Source organism: Lipophrys pholis, assembly GCF_963383615.2.
Source record: "Lipophrys pholis genome assembly, chromosome: 5".
NCBI lineage: Eukaryota > Metazoa > Chordata > Actinopteri > Blenniiformes > Blenniidae > Lipophrys > Lipophrys pholis.
In genome coordinates this window covers 14797233-14815905 of record NC_137628.1, presented here as the reverse complement: position 1 = coordinate 14815905, position 18673 = coordinate 14797233, and the positions used below count along the sequence as shown (strand labels likewise).

Sequence of the window (18673 nt, the reverse complement as noted above, 5' to 3'; positions counted from 1 at the left end):
TTATATATACATATTCTTTTTAGATTCAGGAAATAAGTCGTATTGTGAATAGAAAGGTTGATATCCATCACATAAAACATAGCTTCTTCATAAATCTAATAATCTGGATGAAAAGTGAAAGACTGTTGCAACCTTGAAAAATGTCCTCTAGACTTCTAGCTCTGATACTTTGAAGGAAATAATATTGGCCCTAAAATATATTAATAGAAATATTAATATAGAGCCTGGAAGGTTTTATTTTAGCTCTGCCTGGAAAATGGGTGAACTTGTGTAATTAAAAACAGATTCATCAGCTTCATTAATCGTATTTATTATATGACATCAGCAGATTAAAATACATGTTTATTATGTACATATATGTCACAGGGGTGTTAGATAAAGTGCCAAATACGTTTTTTTTTCTTTTTTTTACAAAACCAAAAGAAAAAGAAAACCAAAGGAAGGGATTGGTGGAAGACCATCACACCCGTTGGCCTGGTCCTACAGTTTCATTGCTTCGTGACGAGGAGCCGCCGCGCTCGGAGGCTGGATTGCTCAGTGCTGGTCGTGGGACGGTTTGGCACTAATCAGGTGAACCTGTCGCGATGGGATGAAATACTCTGATTCTCAAAACATGAACCGACATCAACACGTACAATAGATCAGCCCTCGGAGCTTCACTGCCCAGTCTTTATTGGGATGATCCAGCATCGTTCCTTTAAGGTCTGTACGTGAGGAGGTGAAACGGGCCCAGAGCGGAGCCCTGAGGAGCCCCCCCAGCGTCCCAGTGACAGGCGTACACTTGTAGTAAATATAAGACGACGGACGACACTTTCCAGAGGTTGTTTTTTTTTTTGTTTTTTTTGCATTTGTTTTCTCTCTTCACTGACAAACAGAAGAAGTTGACATTCTTTTAAGAGTTGCTGTTGAGTTGATGGTCACTGTGTGAGATGTTACCGTCCTCAGACGGGACGGTAACCGAGAGACGATGTGATAATGTTGTCTATTAGAACGAGAAAACAGGCACGCACTTATTTGCATTTCAGGTGTTTGTTGTTTTGTTTTTTTGTTCGTTTTTTTCAGGAGCTACAAAAGGTTGATAAAACAGGTTTCGTCTCTTTTCATGAGTGTGATGCCCTCAGTGTTTCCCTCTACGGCAGTGATGGATGAACACGCACCAGAAGGAGGAGGAGGAGGCTCTCGTCTGCCTCTGCTGCAACAATCTGGCTGTTCTGGAAGATCCGGAGAGTTTAGTATTTGCGTGTCCGGCGCCGTGTTTTCTCTCTGGCGGAGAGGGTCTGGTGGTGGGCGGGACTGGTCTGGAAGGAGGAGTGTCTTCAGCTCTTCTACAGCCACACAGCTGCCGGGAGTCGCCTCGTTTTCCCTCGGTAACCTTTCCTCACTGAGCCGGTTTATTTGTCACGTTGCGCTCCACTAGCTCTCCTCTTCATCTGCCACTTCCTCCTCATCTGGCGCCCCGTCTTCTTCAGCCATTTGTGACTCCTCTTCCTCCTTGTCCTCCATCTCGCCATTCTCCTCCTCCTCTTCTTCTTCTTCCACCTTCTCCTCTGTGGTATTCTCCTCCGTCTCTCCCTCTGCATCTCCTTCCTCATTCATCTCCTCCTCCTCTTCCTCGCCTTCTTTATTTCCATCTATTTCTTCTTCTCCCACATCTTCCTGCCCATCGCCTTCTTCTTGTTCCTCTTCCTTGTCGCCCTCTTCTCCTTCCTGATCTTCTGCATCATTCACCGCTTCAGTGTTTTCCAATTCTTCTTCCTCTTCTTGTTCTTGCTCTTCATCCTGCAGCTCCTCCTCTCCTTCCTCCTGGACTCCATTCTGTTCGCTGTTGTGATTCTCCTCGTCGTCCCTCCCAGGTTCCAGGTGGTTCTGCCCCTCCCCGTTGGGCTCCTCCTGACCGTCCTCCGCTGGGTCCCCCTCGCCCTCGTCGCAGACGGCCCTGTGGCTGCTCCTCCTGCCGCTGTTGCTCAGGTGATGGATGTGGTTGTGGTTGTTGTGCTCCAGGTCCTCCAGCGTGAGCTCGAACTGGAAGCGGTCGTGTTGGAGGTGTCTGTCCGGGGGGGGCGAGGGGGACTGGGGCATGGTGTTCAGGTACCACTCTCTGTTCTCCTCCAGTGTGTCTAGCAGCTCCTGAGCGTCCGGGTGCACCAGGTCGGCCCACGTCTCCCACAGCGGGTGGACGATGTAGTCGATGAAACCCACCTGAAAAACACAGAATCACACCGATAGGAAGCATGTACCTGAACCCATGCTGGGAGCTTAGTGCGTTCCCATGGAAACTATGGTTCCTAAAGCACTTTACAAATCATACTCATCATCCAAACCAGTGGTGGCAGCTGCTGTGTGAGGTACTCCATCCATCCACTGGGAGCAGTTTAGGCTTCAGTGTCTTGCTCAAGGGTAGTTCAACATATTGTGGAGGAGCAAAGCTGCAAGAATTTCCAAGTTAACATACCAACTATTTCTATTCTATTGCATTGTAGAAAGTGACACTTTAGGGTCAGTTTAGCACACGATGCACTCACATTTGAGTTTTTCTTCAGTCCCTCTAAGACACAGCATTTTGTGTGTCGATTAGAAACTATGCAGCTTAGTGCTTTTGAACATTCCTCCCTCTGTGAACGTAACGAAGCTGCCCACATCAAATCAAACCGGACCTCCTTAACAGGAAGTGAAGTGGATATGTTCGTTGAAACACGGCTCACCACCCGACGATTCATGCCATTTTGTAACATTACACAACTTTTATGCAACAGGTCTGTGAATGACGCAGCAACAAAAAAGCCTGCAAAAGCTTTAACAGCTTCTATTTTCAGGACTTCTGGATCATCCCACACTGTTTCGATAACTTCATCCTCTCACACAGAAGCTTAAAAAGCCTCGTCATTTTGGATTGTTATCCATTTTTGGCTCTGCCACGGTGACCACTGCATCAACGATGACTCAACGGTTCAGAGAGAGATGGAATCTTACCTGACTCTTCTCCACGGACGCCGTGTGTTTGTCGCACATGGCGCTGATCTCCATCCCCCGCTCTCGCTCTTTGTCGCCCTGTCGGAAGAACTCCTCCATGATCCTCTCCGTCCACTGCCGGTACAGCGGGAGCGTCTTGGTGGGGTTACTCAGGTCGGCACAGTGCACCATGTTCCTCAGCACCTGCGCACGCACACACACACACACACACGCTTTGTGCCTGATCTTTCCATGGATATATAAATCTCCATTGCTGTGACTCACTGGTTACCTGTAGTCGTTCTGTGTAGTTGTCCAGAAGCAGCACGCCAGAACTCGTCACCTTCTTGGTCTCGACCATCGTCTTCAGGTCAGCCAGCAGGGTCATGTGTTTGGACATGTCTGTGGCCAACACCTGCACACACAAACGGGCAAAACTAGAAATGACGTCCAAATAACCACAACAGCCAAGTGTCTAATGATCTTCTTTAGTTTTTTTTGTTTCTTAACAATGGTTCCCAATCTGAAGATCCACACGTGTAACAACTCAGAATTTGACTGCTTTTGTTCGTTGGTGAGAGTGGGCATGCTTGCTCGTGTTTGACTTTAAACACATTTGAGAAATCAGCTTTTCCAAAAGGCAACCTGGTCAGGATCCAAGCAACAATCTAAAGCAGGAGTGTCAAACACATTTTAGTCCAGGGGCCATATACGGTCCGAATTTCCCCTCAGTTAGGCCAAACTGGTAAAATCATGCCATAAAAACCTTTCAATTTAAACTTTAAAGTCCTTGTGCAGAGTATACGAGTAGATATTACTACAATCGCAACATAAAGCAAATTTTAATTAAACATTCTGCGGCAAAATACAATGAAATGTTCAAAAACTTTTGCATTAAGCATGTTGTTACAAACTCACTCTGATGAGCTTTGCTTTGAGGTTAATGCTAGTTTGCCCATAATGATTTCAAGGTCTCAGCGTTGCGTTTTGTGTGCTACTCCTAAAAGATTTGCTGAAGAAAATAATGTTTGAAAAAAATCTTTGAAATTGACACAATTTGCTTGGTGGTTTGATGGGCAAGATTGGAGCCTCTTGTGGGCCGCTTTGGGCCCACAGGCCTCACGTTTGACACCCTTGATCTAAATACTTGTTATCAATTACATTATGTCCATGTATTGTGTATTTTAAGTCACACTTTGTTTCACTAATTAACACTAATTCCTGCTACAGATTTCACAGCAGTGGATATATGACGGGGAATCAGCATCATATGCAGATTTGGGTGAAGTTAGAGCTCAGCCTGCATTACTTAAAGACATGTTCCAAATAAAACACTCCTGTAGTATCTCTACTTTTTATATTATCCTGTAAAGGGAAGAACTTTAAATCCAGCCCGAGCAAAACCTCAACAGGTGATGATGCCACCTCCGTGCTTCACAGGGAGAACAGAACAGAGGAGAAAACAGATGTGCCTCCAAACACTTGAATTTAAAAAATATCAAGAGAAAAGATGAGTGAATAAGCAACAATTTGATTGAATTTACAAAAGATTTGGAGACTTTTAGTTAATGTCAGCATTTCTTTTGCTCAAAAGATCGCAGAAATTGTGTCTTCACTACAAATTGAATGCGGATCGATAAGGCGAAAGGAAGTATTTCAGTCTCAGGAAACAGTCTAAATACTTCCTGAACACATTATTCATTTGAAATGGATCTGAAGTTTGATTACCTTTTTAAAACTTAAACTGCCACAGAAGACTTTTTAAGAGAGCTTTGGTAAAAATCCATTACAAGACTAGATGTAAGACTGAAATAAATTTGAAAAAGTGCAGCTTCTCGATTCCTGTTTTGATCTTCTTTTTTTTTTATCACTGTCCTGCTGAAAATGCTCAGCGAGGCATAAACTAGCAGCTTAAAGGAAAAAAAGTATTTTATTTGAGAGGGTTTCACATGTGTTGTGTTGTAATGTGATGATTGGTGTGAAGGATCTCTGACCATGTCGATGACCAGCTTGCGAAGGCTCTGGCGCTGCCGTTTGGTGAGGTTCTGGAAGATGTCACAGTTTTCCTGGTGCAGAAGCTTGAAGCCCACAGCGAGGTGGTGGTTCTCCAGGACCGACTCGTCGTTATACATGAGAGCCAACTCAGAGTCTGAGCGCAGAGCAGAGGCGGCATGAACACACTGAGGACGCTGTTACTATTCATGTGTGTGTTTGGGTGCGTGCGTGCGCACACTCACTGGTGTTGATGAGAAACTGGTTGGAGACCCCGGGGTGGTCGACGTCATGGATAGCTGCAGCAAACAGAGCGGCGAGGATCTCCAGGTCGGTGAAGACTGCCTGCAGGGAAGAGAAGAAAACCACGAACTTCAAACTAGTTTATTGTAGATCCTTGGTTTTCAGAGTGTGTGAGGTGGAGCACCGTCTTATAACTGTATTTAACGATATTATATTTTTATTACAAGCAGTTGGGAAGCATAAGCAATAAAAAGTAAAACTCAATTTTAAATCTGTCAGTAGTCCGACATGGTGAAACTGTGACATATTGTTTTAAATGAAATGTTATTTCACCATTTTAAAGTGCCTCCACTACACTTACAATATAATCAATGCTAAAAATGTGTTCATAATAGAAAAAAAGATGACAGACATCTGTGTTCTACGTGAACATTTGGACCGACACCATGTGTTATATGCTTTATTAATAAAATTAGGGATGGTCCTGGCTTCAGTGGTGGATGTTGTATTTAAAGTGAAACAAAGTTATATATAAGACTCAAACTCTTTTTATGTCCCAGGGTTTGTGCCAGTAGGTGTAGTCAAAAGCAATTAATAGGGCTGAACGTGCAAAAAAGAAAATGTTATTTGCACAATAATAATGTATTACCTTACCCAGCCCAAATATTTATATTAATTACTATCTTAAAATACCATTTGCAATTAAATTACCTAATAATTTCATTGTGCCTATTGTTGTTTGAGAGTTTAAAGTAACTTTTTTGTAATATAGTGTTTATGATCAGGGTCACAAATAGTTAAATTATAGTATTTATTACCTAATTACTGCCATGTTGCATTGGGCTGAAATAAAAGCACCCCAATGCTTGAGATGAGATAATGAAGAGTGTCTTTTTTGGTTGTATGTGTACCTACATCAAGCGCAGGTGTGGACAGGAGGACGTGTGTGGACTGGGTGACATCAGCAGCATGGAGGCTATTGTGGTATGCTACGTTTCCATGGTAATGGTCCTCTAGGGTCATCACGTAGGTGACGAAGGTGTCGACTGGGATGCGGAACGTCTTTAACAGCTCCCGTTCCTGAGGAGGGACGAGAGGAGGCACACAGTTCACACGCCCGACAACACAGCACACACGAGCACAGACACTTGGGGTGAGAGCGCACGCACGCACGCACGCACACAGTGTTGTGTTACCTGGAAGATGGCATACATGACGCAGCTGAGAGGTCTGTTGTTGGAGAATTCTGCTACTCTGAAAATGTTAAAACTCCACTTGTCCAGATCTTCCAGCTCCTGGTTTAATTCAACACACAGAAAAACGTTTTTGAGAAATAATCAAATCTCATTTGATTGGCAACCTCTCTCCTGCAAGCCCCCTCCCTCCCACCCACCCCACCCCGTGGAATCCTATGTGCTCTGTCTTGTGACATGTACTATGTTGTAATATGCTGGATGCTAAATGTGCTGAGGTGTTTTTTTTCTTATATTCCAGACTTTACTCTAAGGAGTACTGTCTGCAATGTGACTTCTTTTTTCTCCTCCCTCTCCCAATGTTGTCTTCTTCTTTCCATCTGTGCTTGAAGTAATTTCGTTGTACTGAAAAGTAGAATGACAATAAAATGAATCTTGAATCTTGAAAAAATCTGTTGTTTGTGATCATAAATTCTTCACAGAAATTTTATAGGATCAGTTACCCAGAGTTTTTTTTCCTTTTATAATTACTTTTGAAGAGTTGCAAGCAGTCCCAACATCATAAAGCATCTTGATCAACTTCATCCAGTTGTTAAAACATCTTTACACCACATCTAATTCAGTTCAAAAAAGTCACTCAAAAGACAAAATAATCATGAACTTTATAAAGAGGAAAACAAGCAATCTACTCATATTAGAATACTGAAGCCAATTTTTTGTCCTGTAAAGTGTATCTGATGAATAAACCTGTGTACATAGAAAGTAAGGGTTCAACTCTCCCCTTTCTCTTACATTGTGATATACTTTTGTTTATTTCTTGAAGAATGTATTTTCAGGTTGTGGTTTCAGGTTGTATTTATGTTTAGGTTTGAAACACGGGGAGTTATTGCATTTGTTAAGTCATTTATCTCTTCTCCTCTGGACTTTGTGGTTTCTCAGTCGCAGCGCCTCCTGCAACCTACTGGATATTGCAGTGTTTCTCCATAATCAGATGAAGCCCTGCACCAGACCTGCAAACCCTGTTTGTGGTGACTCACAGGGAGATCAGGCTAATGCTGAAAGCACAGATCCATATACAATTTTGAGAAATGAGGGAAGAATATTTCGATGCAGCTACCAAGTAGATTCAAATAGCTGGGCCCAGTCTTTTCCTGGAACCCCCTCAACAGCCTGTAGGAAAGGCTGAAGGCCCCCTCTCTAATTTCTGATTTGCCAAAATATCACCATGAGCCTCATCACTGGAGGACACACCCACTAATAAACAAATGCAGGAGACTTTAAAATCAAAGCAATTAGCAGGTTCCCTGGTCTGCTCTTGTGTCTAGAAAGTAACTTATGTTCATTTTTCTTTCACGTGTAAATCTAATATTGACAACTTCAGAGTAGGCAAAGCCTCGGGCACTCTCAAAGGAGGTCCTGGACCTCTGGCCTGAAACCACTGGCCTAAGATATGCAATGATCTGCATCGTCTCTCGTGCAGCTACGTTCCGCAATGTTTTATTCAAACACAAGATGCACACTCTCGAGCCAGGAAGGAACAGATTAAACATGTGTAAATAAACATTACGCAAGAAAAGACTCATATCAACGGAGTTTCCCGACTCCTGAGGAGTATTTTCAGAGATGTGTACAGACGCGGCACAGTTCAACTCAGAGCAAATAGTTATTTGTGTCATGCGTCTCGGAGCGAGTCAGACAGAAAACAACACCTTGGCGAGCTCGTCTTCGTGGTCTGTGTTGACGCCGAAGCGAGGCATGGAAGTGCTGGAGAGGCTGGAGCTGTGAGACAGTTTCCTCACGCCACTGATGTGACTCATCGGTTTGTCTTTGAGAGTCGGAGACGGGATTTCCACCTCGTTCTGCTTGTCTACAGGTTGACGGAGGGGGAGAACGTGCACAGGGCCGTTTAAAGTTTCATTCAGCAAGAGGACAGTGAGTGTGACGTGAGTGGAGACGGGAGTCTCGTGGCGCTCACCCAGGAAGGTGCTGGAGATGTATTCGGACACCTGGTTCCCAGAGCGACTCATCTCTGACAGGTGGGACAGCTCTCTGTTCAGCATCCTCTTGAACTGTGGCAGAATGGGAACAGAACAGACACAATCAGTCAGATGGAGCAGGATTTTCAAAGTGGGAGAGGAGAGACAACCCCCCCCCCCCCCCCCCCCATTCACAGAGCTTGAACCAAATAAAATCTGCCTCAACTCTCAGGATGCGTCTAACGGGTAGTGATCGTTGGTTCAATGCTTTATCTTTTTGCACAAAAACGACTCTTCTTGTGCTAATTGAATGCTGTTAATGTGAAGTATCAGTCTTTATATATTAGCCTTTATATATGGTCCGCAACTGTGATATCTGTTACTCTTATGGATTCCGCACTGAAGTTTTTGTTTAATTTGAATTCATCTTTAATTAATATTGTTTCAAAGATGAAAAAGTAAATGTCATCCTGGGAAAAGGCATCACAGGTTTGTCCTGCTGCTGTTTCAATCTGAAGCTTTCTGATACACATGAATCAACCCATGTAAGATTTTGATTGTAATTATTAAGAATTGTGTAGAAAAAAAAACTTAATTTCTGACAAAAGTTAGAAAGCAGCATTGGAACTAGCACAAGCAGCCACAACGAAAGTGAAATGAGTTTGCAGGTTTCATATCTGTCAAAATGTGACAAACTATAATAAACTCACAAACTAAAATTTTACTGAAAACAGACCACATGCTGAAGTTTGATGATGAAATGATGTATTTGTGTAATTGTTCTTCTGGTTGTTGTGTTCGTACCTTGTTGGAGGCCATTTCACTGACAGAGCGGTGCGTCTGAATGGTCTCCAGCTGGTCCAGGCACCAGTCCAGCTCCTCCAGCGTGTCCAGGGCAAGCTGCTGGTACTGCTGATCTGAAAGTGTCGCCCTGGGACTGACGCACCCCCCACCCAGAGGAGACCTCCTGCAAACACAGCAACTGGTTAGAAAACTGTTTCAAGCAGCATGACTTTACCAAGAGTTTAAATTGATTATATCATGTATAAAGCACATGAATAGATTGTGCTTTCAGTTTGATTTACAGAGAATAATCCATGAGACACATAATAATAAAATGTGCAAATAAAAGTCATGGTGAGCCAGCTGAAGAAATGTCTCTCAGCACAATGATGGCAGCCTCTCTGCAGGAGGCTGACCTGTTTGGTTACAAGTTTTCAAACATTAAAAACCAACACGATCATAAACAGACTTGTAATCCTGCAAAAAGGACGTTAAATTGACTGGCCAAGCAAATACATTTTGCTTTGTGTGCATTTTTCTGGTGATCAGTTGAAAATATTACCATGAATGATAGAGTTTATAATGTATTTTGAATTAGGGTTTTGTGTGATTTAGACACTGTTTACATGAGAATGATCTGCTGGAGGTATTGACTATGTTCCGTTCACTATTTAAATGAGCGTCGAGCCCCCACAAGAACAAAAAAGAAAAATTGGGCGCGTTGGAAGAAGGAACGTATTAATTGCATTGAAGCATCACAGCAAACAAATCTGAATTTTGCACCAAAAAAAAAATCCAAATAAAACCCAGGTCGACAATTTGAAACAAAATCTAAATTTTAGGTACAAGATCAGAAAACACAGAAAATATAATAAACGTCACAGAGAGCCAGCAGAGGAAATGCATCTCATCACAATAACGGCAGTGTCATAGAGACAGGCTGAGCAGGTATCCGCCTGCTTTTCAAACACATTGAAAATAAAGCATGCAAGTGTTTTCAGATATAGTGCATCACATTGCACTTTCATTACCATAAACAAACATATTTTTGTGCAATCCGGAGCTTCAGCTCCCATGTACGTGTGCAGCCAATTCTAACATTTGCACTTGTCCTTAATATATATGTAAAGCTTTGGTAGATCAGGCCCTTCCTTGTGTGTCACCTTGTTTTATATATTAGCAGGGACACCCAAGAGCAAACCAAGGACTCATACCACAATTAAAGACTAAATAAATTTACGTCCCAAAAGGGAAAATCATTCCATTTTTATGTGAAGATATATCTTGAGACTACACTTAAAATTCAGTTAACCCAGAGGAGCTTGCACCTACTTTTTCTACACTTTTCCAACATCATTCAGAAAATAGCACCATAAAGCGTGTTCCAAATGTCTTCTAAACTATAGGAACCATGTGTGTTGTACCACTGTTGTACTTTTGTTTTATGGAAAGCAGAATTGAGATTCCAAAGTCACTCAGAGCAAACAAGTTCGTAAAGTTGCTTTAAATGTGACCATTGAGTTAAAGTCAAGGATAAAAAATTATAAGTAACTTTCCAGGGAGACTGCATGAGCAGTTCCTTTCATGTGGTTCAGGTTGATTAGGACAAGGAGTAGTTATGGCTGAGTTTATAGTAAGTCTGCATGAAATGAATTGCAATCTGAAAATAAAAATGTGCAGGATTAGTGTTGAGTTTGATGGGATTTAAACCAGAGCACATGTTGGAGTTACTGAATCCTGTATATGAGTGTCCATAAGCGTGATCACGATCAGTAGTACAGGTCCCTAATGGATCGCTCACTAGTTTTTCATTGATGAATCAGTCTAACATGTTCTCAGTGATCAGGCATTACTGACTTGACTATTGGAGTGGTGACGTTGGCGAGGACGGTGAAGTTGCTCCTCACAGATCGAAGACTGGCCAGAACCTGAATCAACACACAACCACACAATGAACTACAGCTCATATACAGAGAGGAAACAAGTTCTTCTCATGTCATGTCTACTGTTATCTCATAAGAGCCTTTCAGGGTTTTTATGTTTACTTTAGATCTCAATCTTACAATTATACCAGAAAGGGAAGAACTGTTAGGACTGAAAGCAGAATAAAGCATTTTTGTCAGGATGAATCTATGAAGTCTCACTCACTTGAGCAAAAGGTGTGACGATAAAATCTTCTGCTGTGTGCCTACAGGACAAAGGGATAGTTAGAATAGATGGAAAGGAAATAGAGAGAAGGAGAGCTGTTGATGTCAAGATTTCTCCATGAAAATGTAGAAACATCTTCCGTGTTAAGTCTCACCCTTCACTGGCGAGGGACGAGTTGCGTGAGACAGTCTTGGGCGACATGTCGTAGTCCGAGTCTGAGCGGTAGAGGAAGGATTCTCTTCTCTGGCCCTGGGGGAAGGAGGTGTTCAGGGTGAGGCTGGGACTCTGGGAGCCCAGCGGGGTGTGACCTGGTGACACGCCATTTTCAGCTTCGTAACTGGAACATGAGAACAGCGATTTAGAGAACGCAGGAATGAGACCGTCCGATAACGAACCCGGGGGCGTGACTCGCTCTGAGTGCCAACCTGTCGGCGTCGGCTTGTGTGATGGAGATGCGCGGTGGGATACGAAGCGGCAGAGTTGTGGGACGTGACACATTGCTCAAGACCTCTGGCGACCGCGTGCGGTCCCGGGGGCGGAGCCAGCAGGGCACCTGGTTTGGAGAAAAACTGTAAAGGAAACTGACCCATTTGAAGAGGAACAATGCAAACAGTATACGATTGATTCCTTTGATTCTAAGAGGGACTATGGATACAAAAGGTAACTAAACAAAGGAGCTACAATATTTGCTTTCAATTAAGGCCACATTTGCATTTGTAGGATGAGCAGTTCCACGTACTTCTCTGCCAAAGCCAAACAGCTTCCTTTTGCTGTTGAATATTCAGAATCAGTAGACAACTTTAAAAAACTTTCAAATAAACAGTTGAAACTGTGACAGTAATTTAAAAGACCTTGAAAAACTGGGCCTTACAGTGACCCACTATTGCTACATAATGAACAAAAGTTACTATAGCGGCACCTTAACTTATTTAAGGTGCTGCTCTGGTGAGGACGGGGGAACTGTTTCAAACGCGTTCAGAGGCAACAATGATCAGGTCCAATGCGAAGATTTCCTTGGGATATTTCAATCCATTTATTTAAATGAGGTTTTCCACAGTCCAAAAGCTGATGTCTGTCATCCATCACTCAGCCCAATACTGAGTTCCCATGGTCCACATTTAATCTTTCCTACCTACTGCCACTCTCCCTGGACCGGTTCAAAACTGTGTCTGCTCTCCTGTCCTGCACACCTGGCATTGATTAAGTTGAGGCTTTATAACCTCCACCTTGCCCTGGCTCCACCTAGTGGGCGAATATAAAATCTAAACAAATGGCCAGTCATCAGGAAGACACACACAAACAGAAGTAAACAATAAACCCATAAAATGGCTCCTACAGTTACATTATTAATATTGTAAACATTGCAACTTTAAAGTAAGTAATAGCTATACCCATCTTGTAGCCACATCTATTTCTAGAATTAACCTTTCCTGTATATTTTCATGGAGTATCTGAAGCTGTAAAGTAAATCTGATGCAGCTTATGCAGTAAAGTCACAGTTACAATCCTGTCAAAATGCACCTCTATTTTGTAAGTTTTATTCACCTGAAAGCACATTTTGGGGGATTTATTTATTTGTTTCCACACTGTGACACAGACATAGAAACCTGATCAGTAAACAAAAACAGTCCACTTAACCTATCAAGCAGACTAAGCACAATTTCCAGGTACGTTAAACATTCACTATTCTTTCAGCATGTGCATCTTCTCCCCACTTATAAGGGGAGGGAAAAAGTCCAAACTGAGGACGTGAAAGTCTGGACAAATGATGCAGGGATGCTTCTACTGTACAGACTGGGAGATGTTTGAAGAATCATGTGAGGACTTGGATGAACTAAACTGATGTTGTCTGTTCTTACTCAGCTTTCTGCAGAGACATGCTCATACCCAGTAAGAGTTAAAATATACCCCAACAATAAGCCATGGGTAAACAAATCTGTCAAATCTCTCATAAAGAAAAATAAAGTCAAGCATTCCAACAAGGAGGAGCATCAACAGGCTTTTTCCAACATCATTGTGAGAAAAAACTAATTTCAGATTCACCTTATTTTAAAACAAAATCAAGTTCTTAATAAGTAATGCAAAAAATGTATTGCATATGATCAATTAAGAATTAGTTGTAGTGAAGAAATTGGAGTTATGATTATGTATCATGCCATCACTTAACTGATTCAGCCCAAATGAAATTGAATTGAGCTGTATGTGACCCTGAAGTATAGTGACTTTGACATCCAGCTGTGGGAACATTTACAATACTTGGATGTATAGTAAATAAATACACGCTAACATACAAATATTGACGTTCCGCATGTTATAAGAAGACTGTTTGCGCAGTGATTTGACAAATATTTCTACAGATTTAGTGTCGAGTATTAGAACGAAAATCTCTGGATGATAAATCTTTCACTTTTGTGTTTGGGAGTGGCTCCCCAGCATCTGGGTGATAAAATATTTCTTGGATCTGACCTGTTATGCTCAGTAGAAAACTAGTACTAATAGGGAAATTTCAGAAAATTCAGTTGATTGTCAGTAATCAGTCTGCTGTTCTATCAGGTGTTATGCAGACTGTTGACAGCTCGTTGGTGTTTTGTCCTTCATGATCTATGAAGTGGGCATAATGTACAATCCCAAAGGAAAACATTATCACGCCAACAAACTGAATGTAAACTGAACTTTGAAAAACAATGCACATCTACTGTATTTCCCTCTGAGATGGTCTTAGTTTTATAGTGCAGCTGCAGTTTTTTCTGACAGTAAACCACAGTAACCCGAGACTCGTCTGTTCTTTTCCATTAAACCATCGATGTGAAGGCTCATCTTGCTACACTGAACACTCCTGAGCTAAAGCGTGCTCAGCACTGAAATGGGCTTTCAAGAGCACGTTGTTCTGACATTACACAGGCTACACACAGGCAGGAAAGATGGGTCTTTTATGCCTGACGATCCCATAATGTTGTTGTTAGCCACCTGGAGACTTGGCGAGAGTCTTCTGCTCCTCCCTCTGCGTAGCTCAGCCCCCAGCGTGGCCCCGGATGTATAAGAACGGCTGTAGCGAGATGACTCCGCCTTCTCACCAGCACCTGTTATATCCGTGTCATTGCCCTGTGAGACATGAGGGAGGGCAGATCGGGGGAGACGGCAAGCGAGACGCATCTTTAAAGAATGAAAAGACGTTGAGCATTGTGTTGCTTATAAAACACTGTCACTTTGGCACATCTACATTACCATGTTGATTTGCCGTCATTGTAATTCTGACGATTGAGGAAACTCCCACAGACATGCAAAACATCTATTATCAGTGTGTGTGTGTGTGCATGTGTGTGCAGCCGTGCGTGTATTTGGCAAGGTGCATGTGTGTCTGCGTGTGTGTGTGTGTGTGTGTGTGTGTGTGTGTGTGTGTGTGTGTCTGTGATTGGGCCTCTACAGACTGAGCTCTTAGAGGCTGATCTGCACTGCAGTACCGTAGCAACAAAACACTGGGGGAATGGCAGCAGTTGCTAGGCAACAGTGCCGTGTTGCTTCCATGCTGCGTTTGATGTCGTCCAGACCCAGATGTGGAAAGATGCTCACATTCACACACACGCACACACACACACACACACACACACACACACACATAGAAGAGAATGGGCCAATCTTAAGCGTAATCAATAGAGAGTTTGAATAATGTATGGTCTCATGTCCTTCAGCCAAGACGTCACCTTTACGGGAAGAAAGTCTCATTTAAATAGAGACCGCGTTTAGTGGGGGCAAATTTACAGAGAGGACTGTGTGTGACCGAGTGGACCGCACAGTGTGGCTGGAGGATGCAAACTGTCCACTCAGACTTCTAAGTGTGCACGCAGACCTTGATGGCAAGAACAAAGAGATCCTGGATGTGTGAAAGTCATGGCAGGCATTAACACAGACACACACAGACACACACACAGACACAGACACACACACACACACACTCAGGAACACACTCAGGAGCACACTGAGGAACACACAGTCCCTTCTGGCGGTCTCTCCTCTGCCTCTTCACAAAGTTAGCTCATCTTCCCCAACTGTTTACGCCCAGCGTCTCACCTCTTCTCCAGTCACCGACAGCACGCTGCGGCTCTTTTTCATCCTGATTGGCTCGTTCTGGGCCCCAGGGCGGAGCGTTCCGGAACCCAGGCAGCAGAGCAGGTGGAGAGCCAGGACCGGAGAGGTCAAAGGTCACTGCAAGGTCAAACCGGGGTCAGACCGGGTCACAACCGGTCCCCATCGGAGCTAGCTCTGCCAGCCAACCGCTCCCACCCACGCTCTGTCCAGACCTCGGTGCTCAGCTGGCTGGAATCAGGCGTCCACCCGCTGAACAGCACAGGGGCATGTATGTACCCCGCAGAAGCTCCAGGTTCAAAAGGAGGAGGATGGCCTGATATGATATTTGTTCAAAATCCAAAGGTGGAAGAAATAACAGACCAAGAAAACCTCATCCATGTTGTCCTTGTTTGGCCAGGTGAGCCAAGGGGATATCCCAGTCAGAGCTCATGCTGCTGCTGAAGAAAGCCTCTACCCCAGTTTTCTGAAATATTCATCCAACTCAGAGTGCAGTTCACATGATGTTCCCCCGCTGTAGACCAAATCCAACATGAATGCAAGTCTCCAACACACGGAAATCCAGAAGGACTACAGAGGAAATGGGACCAGATCTCCACACACCCAGGTCTGTTTTCCAAAATCTGATCCGTCACGTGGACCCAAATTGTACTCCAGAAGCTGTGCCGAGTCTGACCTCATGTGAGAGGTCTGAATGTCAAAACTCCTGGTCCGATGTGCCGGGATCCAGCCTCAAATCCCTCTTGCTGTCAGGAAACAAAGATGAAGAGTTAGAATAAGCAGGAATTTCAGGACAAGCTCATTTTCATTACCGACTCATTTCGCCTGCCTCATTTTGCATTTCTCCGTCCTGTGTTGATTTAGCCTCATAGATTCATCTGATGCATCACAGTGAGAAGTGATCATTCATCTCTACATTCACCTTTGGAAAATATGCCTGGGTCTCCACTCATATTTGTTCTTCTGTTCTAAATATCTATTCAATGGGCTGATCAATAATATGAAGGGACACAAACAAATTATTTTGCTTGTGGTGGCCTTGCAGGAGGAGGAGGACCTACAATGTGGCTAATTCTGAGCAGATACCGCAACACCAGAGCCCTCTAATGTTATATAATTACTCTGAGCAGTCCAAGCTGACCTATTTCCATTGGATGGGACGGATTCAGCATATGCGAGTGTCTCAGACTGAGCTGGTACACAGACGGAGTGGAGTCGACTTTTACCAGGGTCACAACGAACACACCCTCGCCATGAAAAGGACTTTCACACTGGAGTCAGCGCAGGATCAGAGGCAACACCAGCACTGTGTGGAGAGATCAACAAATATGCATGGTGACACAGTGACATATATAAATAAACAGACAATGAGCACACATACACCCAATACCTCCACTACAGATAAAGCAGCTTATAAAACCGGGCAGCAATGCATCAATATGCAGCTCAACCAGCAGCCTGCTGCTCCCTTACAAAACGACCAGATATGTATTTATAAAAGCACTCACACTCTAAAGGCATGCATACATGGGGAGAGCCTGGCCATCACGCCTGTCTGCACACACTGAGAGGTATGTCACACACACACACACACACACACACACACACATGCAGACACACACACACGCGCGCGCGCGCTACAGGATGTAAGAATAAAAACTCTCACCTTGATCGCCTGAAGATCAATGGTAAGATGGGCTGGGCCTCATCTTGCTTTCACTCGTCTCCTTCAGTCTCCCCCCGATGTCTCCGTCTTCCTGCTGTAGGCACAGCGGTGGATTCACCACGGCGAGAGGAGGGGACAAAAAAAAAAACCCCACACTTGGCGTTTTCATGAATCCGTGGCTTCACTCGTTTCCCTTCTCTCCCTCTCTTCTCCCCTGTCACAGTGGTCTCCCCCAGCCGCCCCCTCCCAACACCGCCACAGCCTCCGTGGAGAAGCCCATCTCACCCCCCCTCCCTCCTCCCGCACAGCGTGTCCATTAATCCCGTACAACAGTCCCCCGCTCCTCCTTTCTCCATCACTACCTCTGCCTTTTTTTTTTTGGCTTTTGTTTTGTTTTTTCCCCCCATCAAAGCCTTTTTTCCCTCCTCCTTTTAATACCAGCCACACACCATCTCCTCTTTCAACAGCCAGGCGTCATTGCGCTCCATCGTACCCACCCCCACACAGAGCTCATTTTTATTGGAACACACCACTCATAACAAAAACAAAAACAAAAACAAAAAAAACCACCCTACAATAATCCTGCCTCTTATCACCCTCTTCTTCCTCTGTTTGCCATGTCCTGTTCAAGCCGTTCAAGGACAAGCGGCACATCTAAAAACATGAATCATCTCCGCAACTGATCTTGGGGGGAAAAAAATGAATAAATGTGAACATGGAGACTGGGTTCCTGAAAGTGAAAGGGGAGGAAAAAAAGCACCTCTTTCTTGTGAAGTTACCTCATCGATATCATTTTAGTCCAAATGAAGGAATTTGACATTTGTGATGGGAAATCTCAGTCCAGAATGGGAGGCTTCGATCAGAAGATTTAACACAGACGGACAATCGTCATGTTGCTGTCTTTAGAATGAAAGAAAAATCCAGTCACAAGAGGCTCAGGCAACACAATGTTTTCAGTGAATATATTCACAATTGATCATTAAATAATCACCCATTTACTTTGTTTACAGCAGAAATAAAATACCGTCTTTAAAATTGTGTGCTGATCATTTGCACGCCGGTTACAGGTAAAATAATAGAATCTATAGGTTTTCTGCTAATTTCACAGTATATTCTAAAAGTGTTCAACCAATTCAAATATGATAACAGCAACGTGTTTTCAAAAAGGTTAAAACTGGGCCGACAAGGGAAACGTGTGATGCCACTTGAAATCTCGTGTCGGATTCAACAGGCAACATGACTGGTATGAAGTGAGCCTCCTAGAGGCTCTTTCACTGGATGTTGATGGGGAGGCTACAACTCTGAGGGATCACAAAACACCATAATTAAGACTGCAAAGGTTTCAAAGTTACAATATACTAAATATGCATCTATTATGTTGTGAAAATAGTATAGTCCATCATTTCAGATCATTTGGAGAAACTTCTGCCTGAAGTATTGTATAATTGTAATATCGCTGCTGTGCGTCTGTGCTTTATCCCCTCAGTCCAGCTCTGGAGCAGGAAGTTCACCACCGATAAAGAAAACAGACAAATGTACTTAGGGGTCATGATAGATTTCTTTTCACCGTCACCTGTGTTTGGTCATCTCAAATTAGAGAATATTTCATTTGAAAGTAAATTGCTGTCTAACAACTGTGT

The 18673-nt window shown here is 43.5% G+C and overlaps 1 protein-coding gene across 1 annotated transcript; it reads right to left on the bottom strand.

The window, feature by feature from the left end:
• Positions 1-844: 844 nt before the first annotated feature.
• On the bottom strand, positions 845-17495 carry LOC308110363 (3',5'-cyclic-AMP phosphodiesterase 4C-like). The gene is made up of 18 exons (XM_080464611.1): positions 17034-17495; positions 16509-16673; positions 15353-16113; positions 14252-14386; positions 11710-11837; positions 11439-11621; positions 11285-11324; positions 10994-11064; positions 9158-9320; positions 8353-8446; positions 8087-8244; positions 6381-6479; positions 6100-6264; positions 5187-5286; positions 4944-5098; positions 3242-3364; positions 2971-3153; positions 845-2199 (listed from the first exon to the last, which is right to left on the bottom strand). The coding sequence occupies exons 3-18, from the start codon at positions 15392-15394 to the stop codon at positions 1414-1416; spliced, it is 2625 nt and encodes an 874-aa protein (XP_080320737.1). The 5' UTR covers positions 15395-16113; positions 16509-16673; positions 17034-17495; the 3' UTR covers positions 845-1413.
• Between the last annotated feature and the right edge of the window lie 1178 nt (positions 17496-18673).

Coding starts and splice junctions, on each gene's coding strand:
- LOC308110363 (XM_080464611.1), bottom strand. CDS start 15,394: ATGAAAAAGAGCCGCAGCGTGCTGTCGGTGACTGGAGAAGAG. Junction 11,622..11,709: donor ACACAAGCCGACGCCGACAG/GTTGGCACTCAG, acceptor CTCATGTTCCAG/TTACGAAGCTGAAAATGGCG. Junction 3,365..4,943: donor GCAAGCTGGTCATCGACATG/GTCAGAGATCCT, acceptor TTGTGTGTGCAG/GTGTTGGCCACAGACATGTC.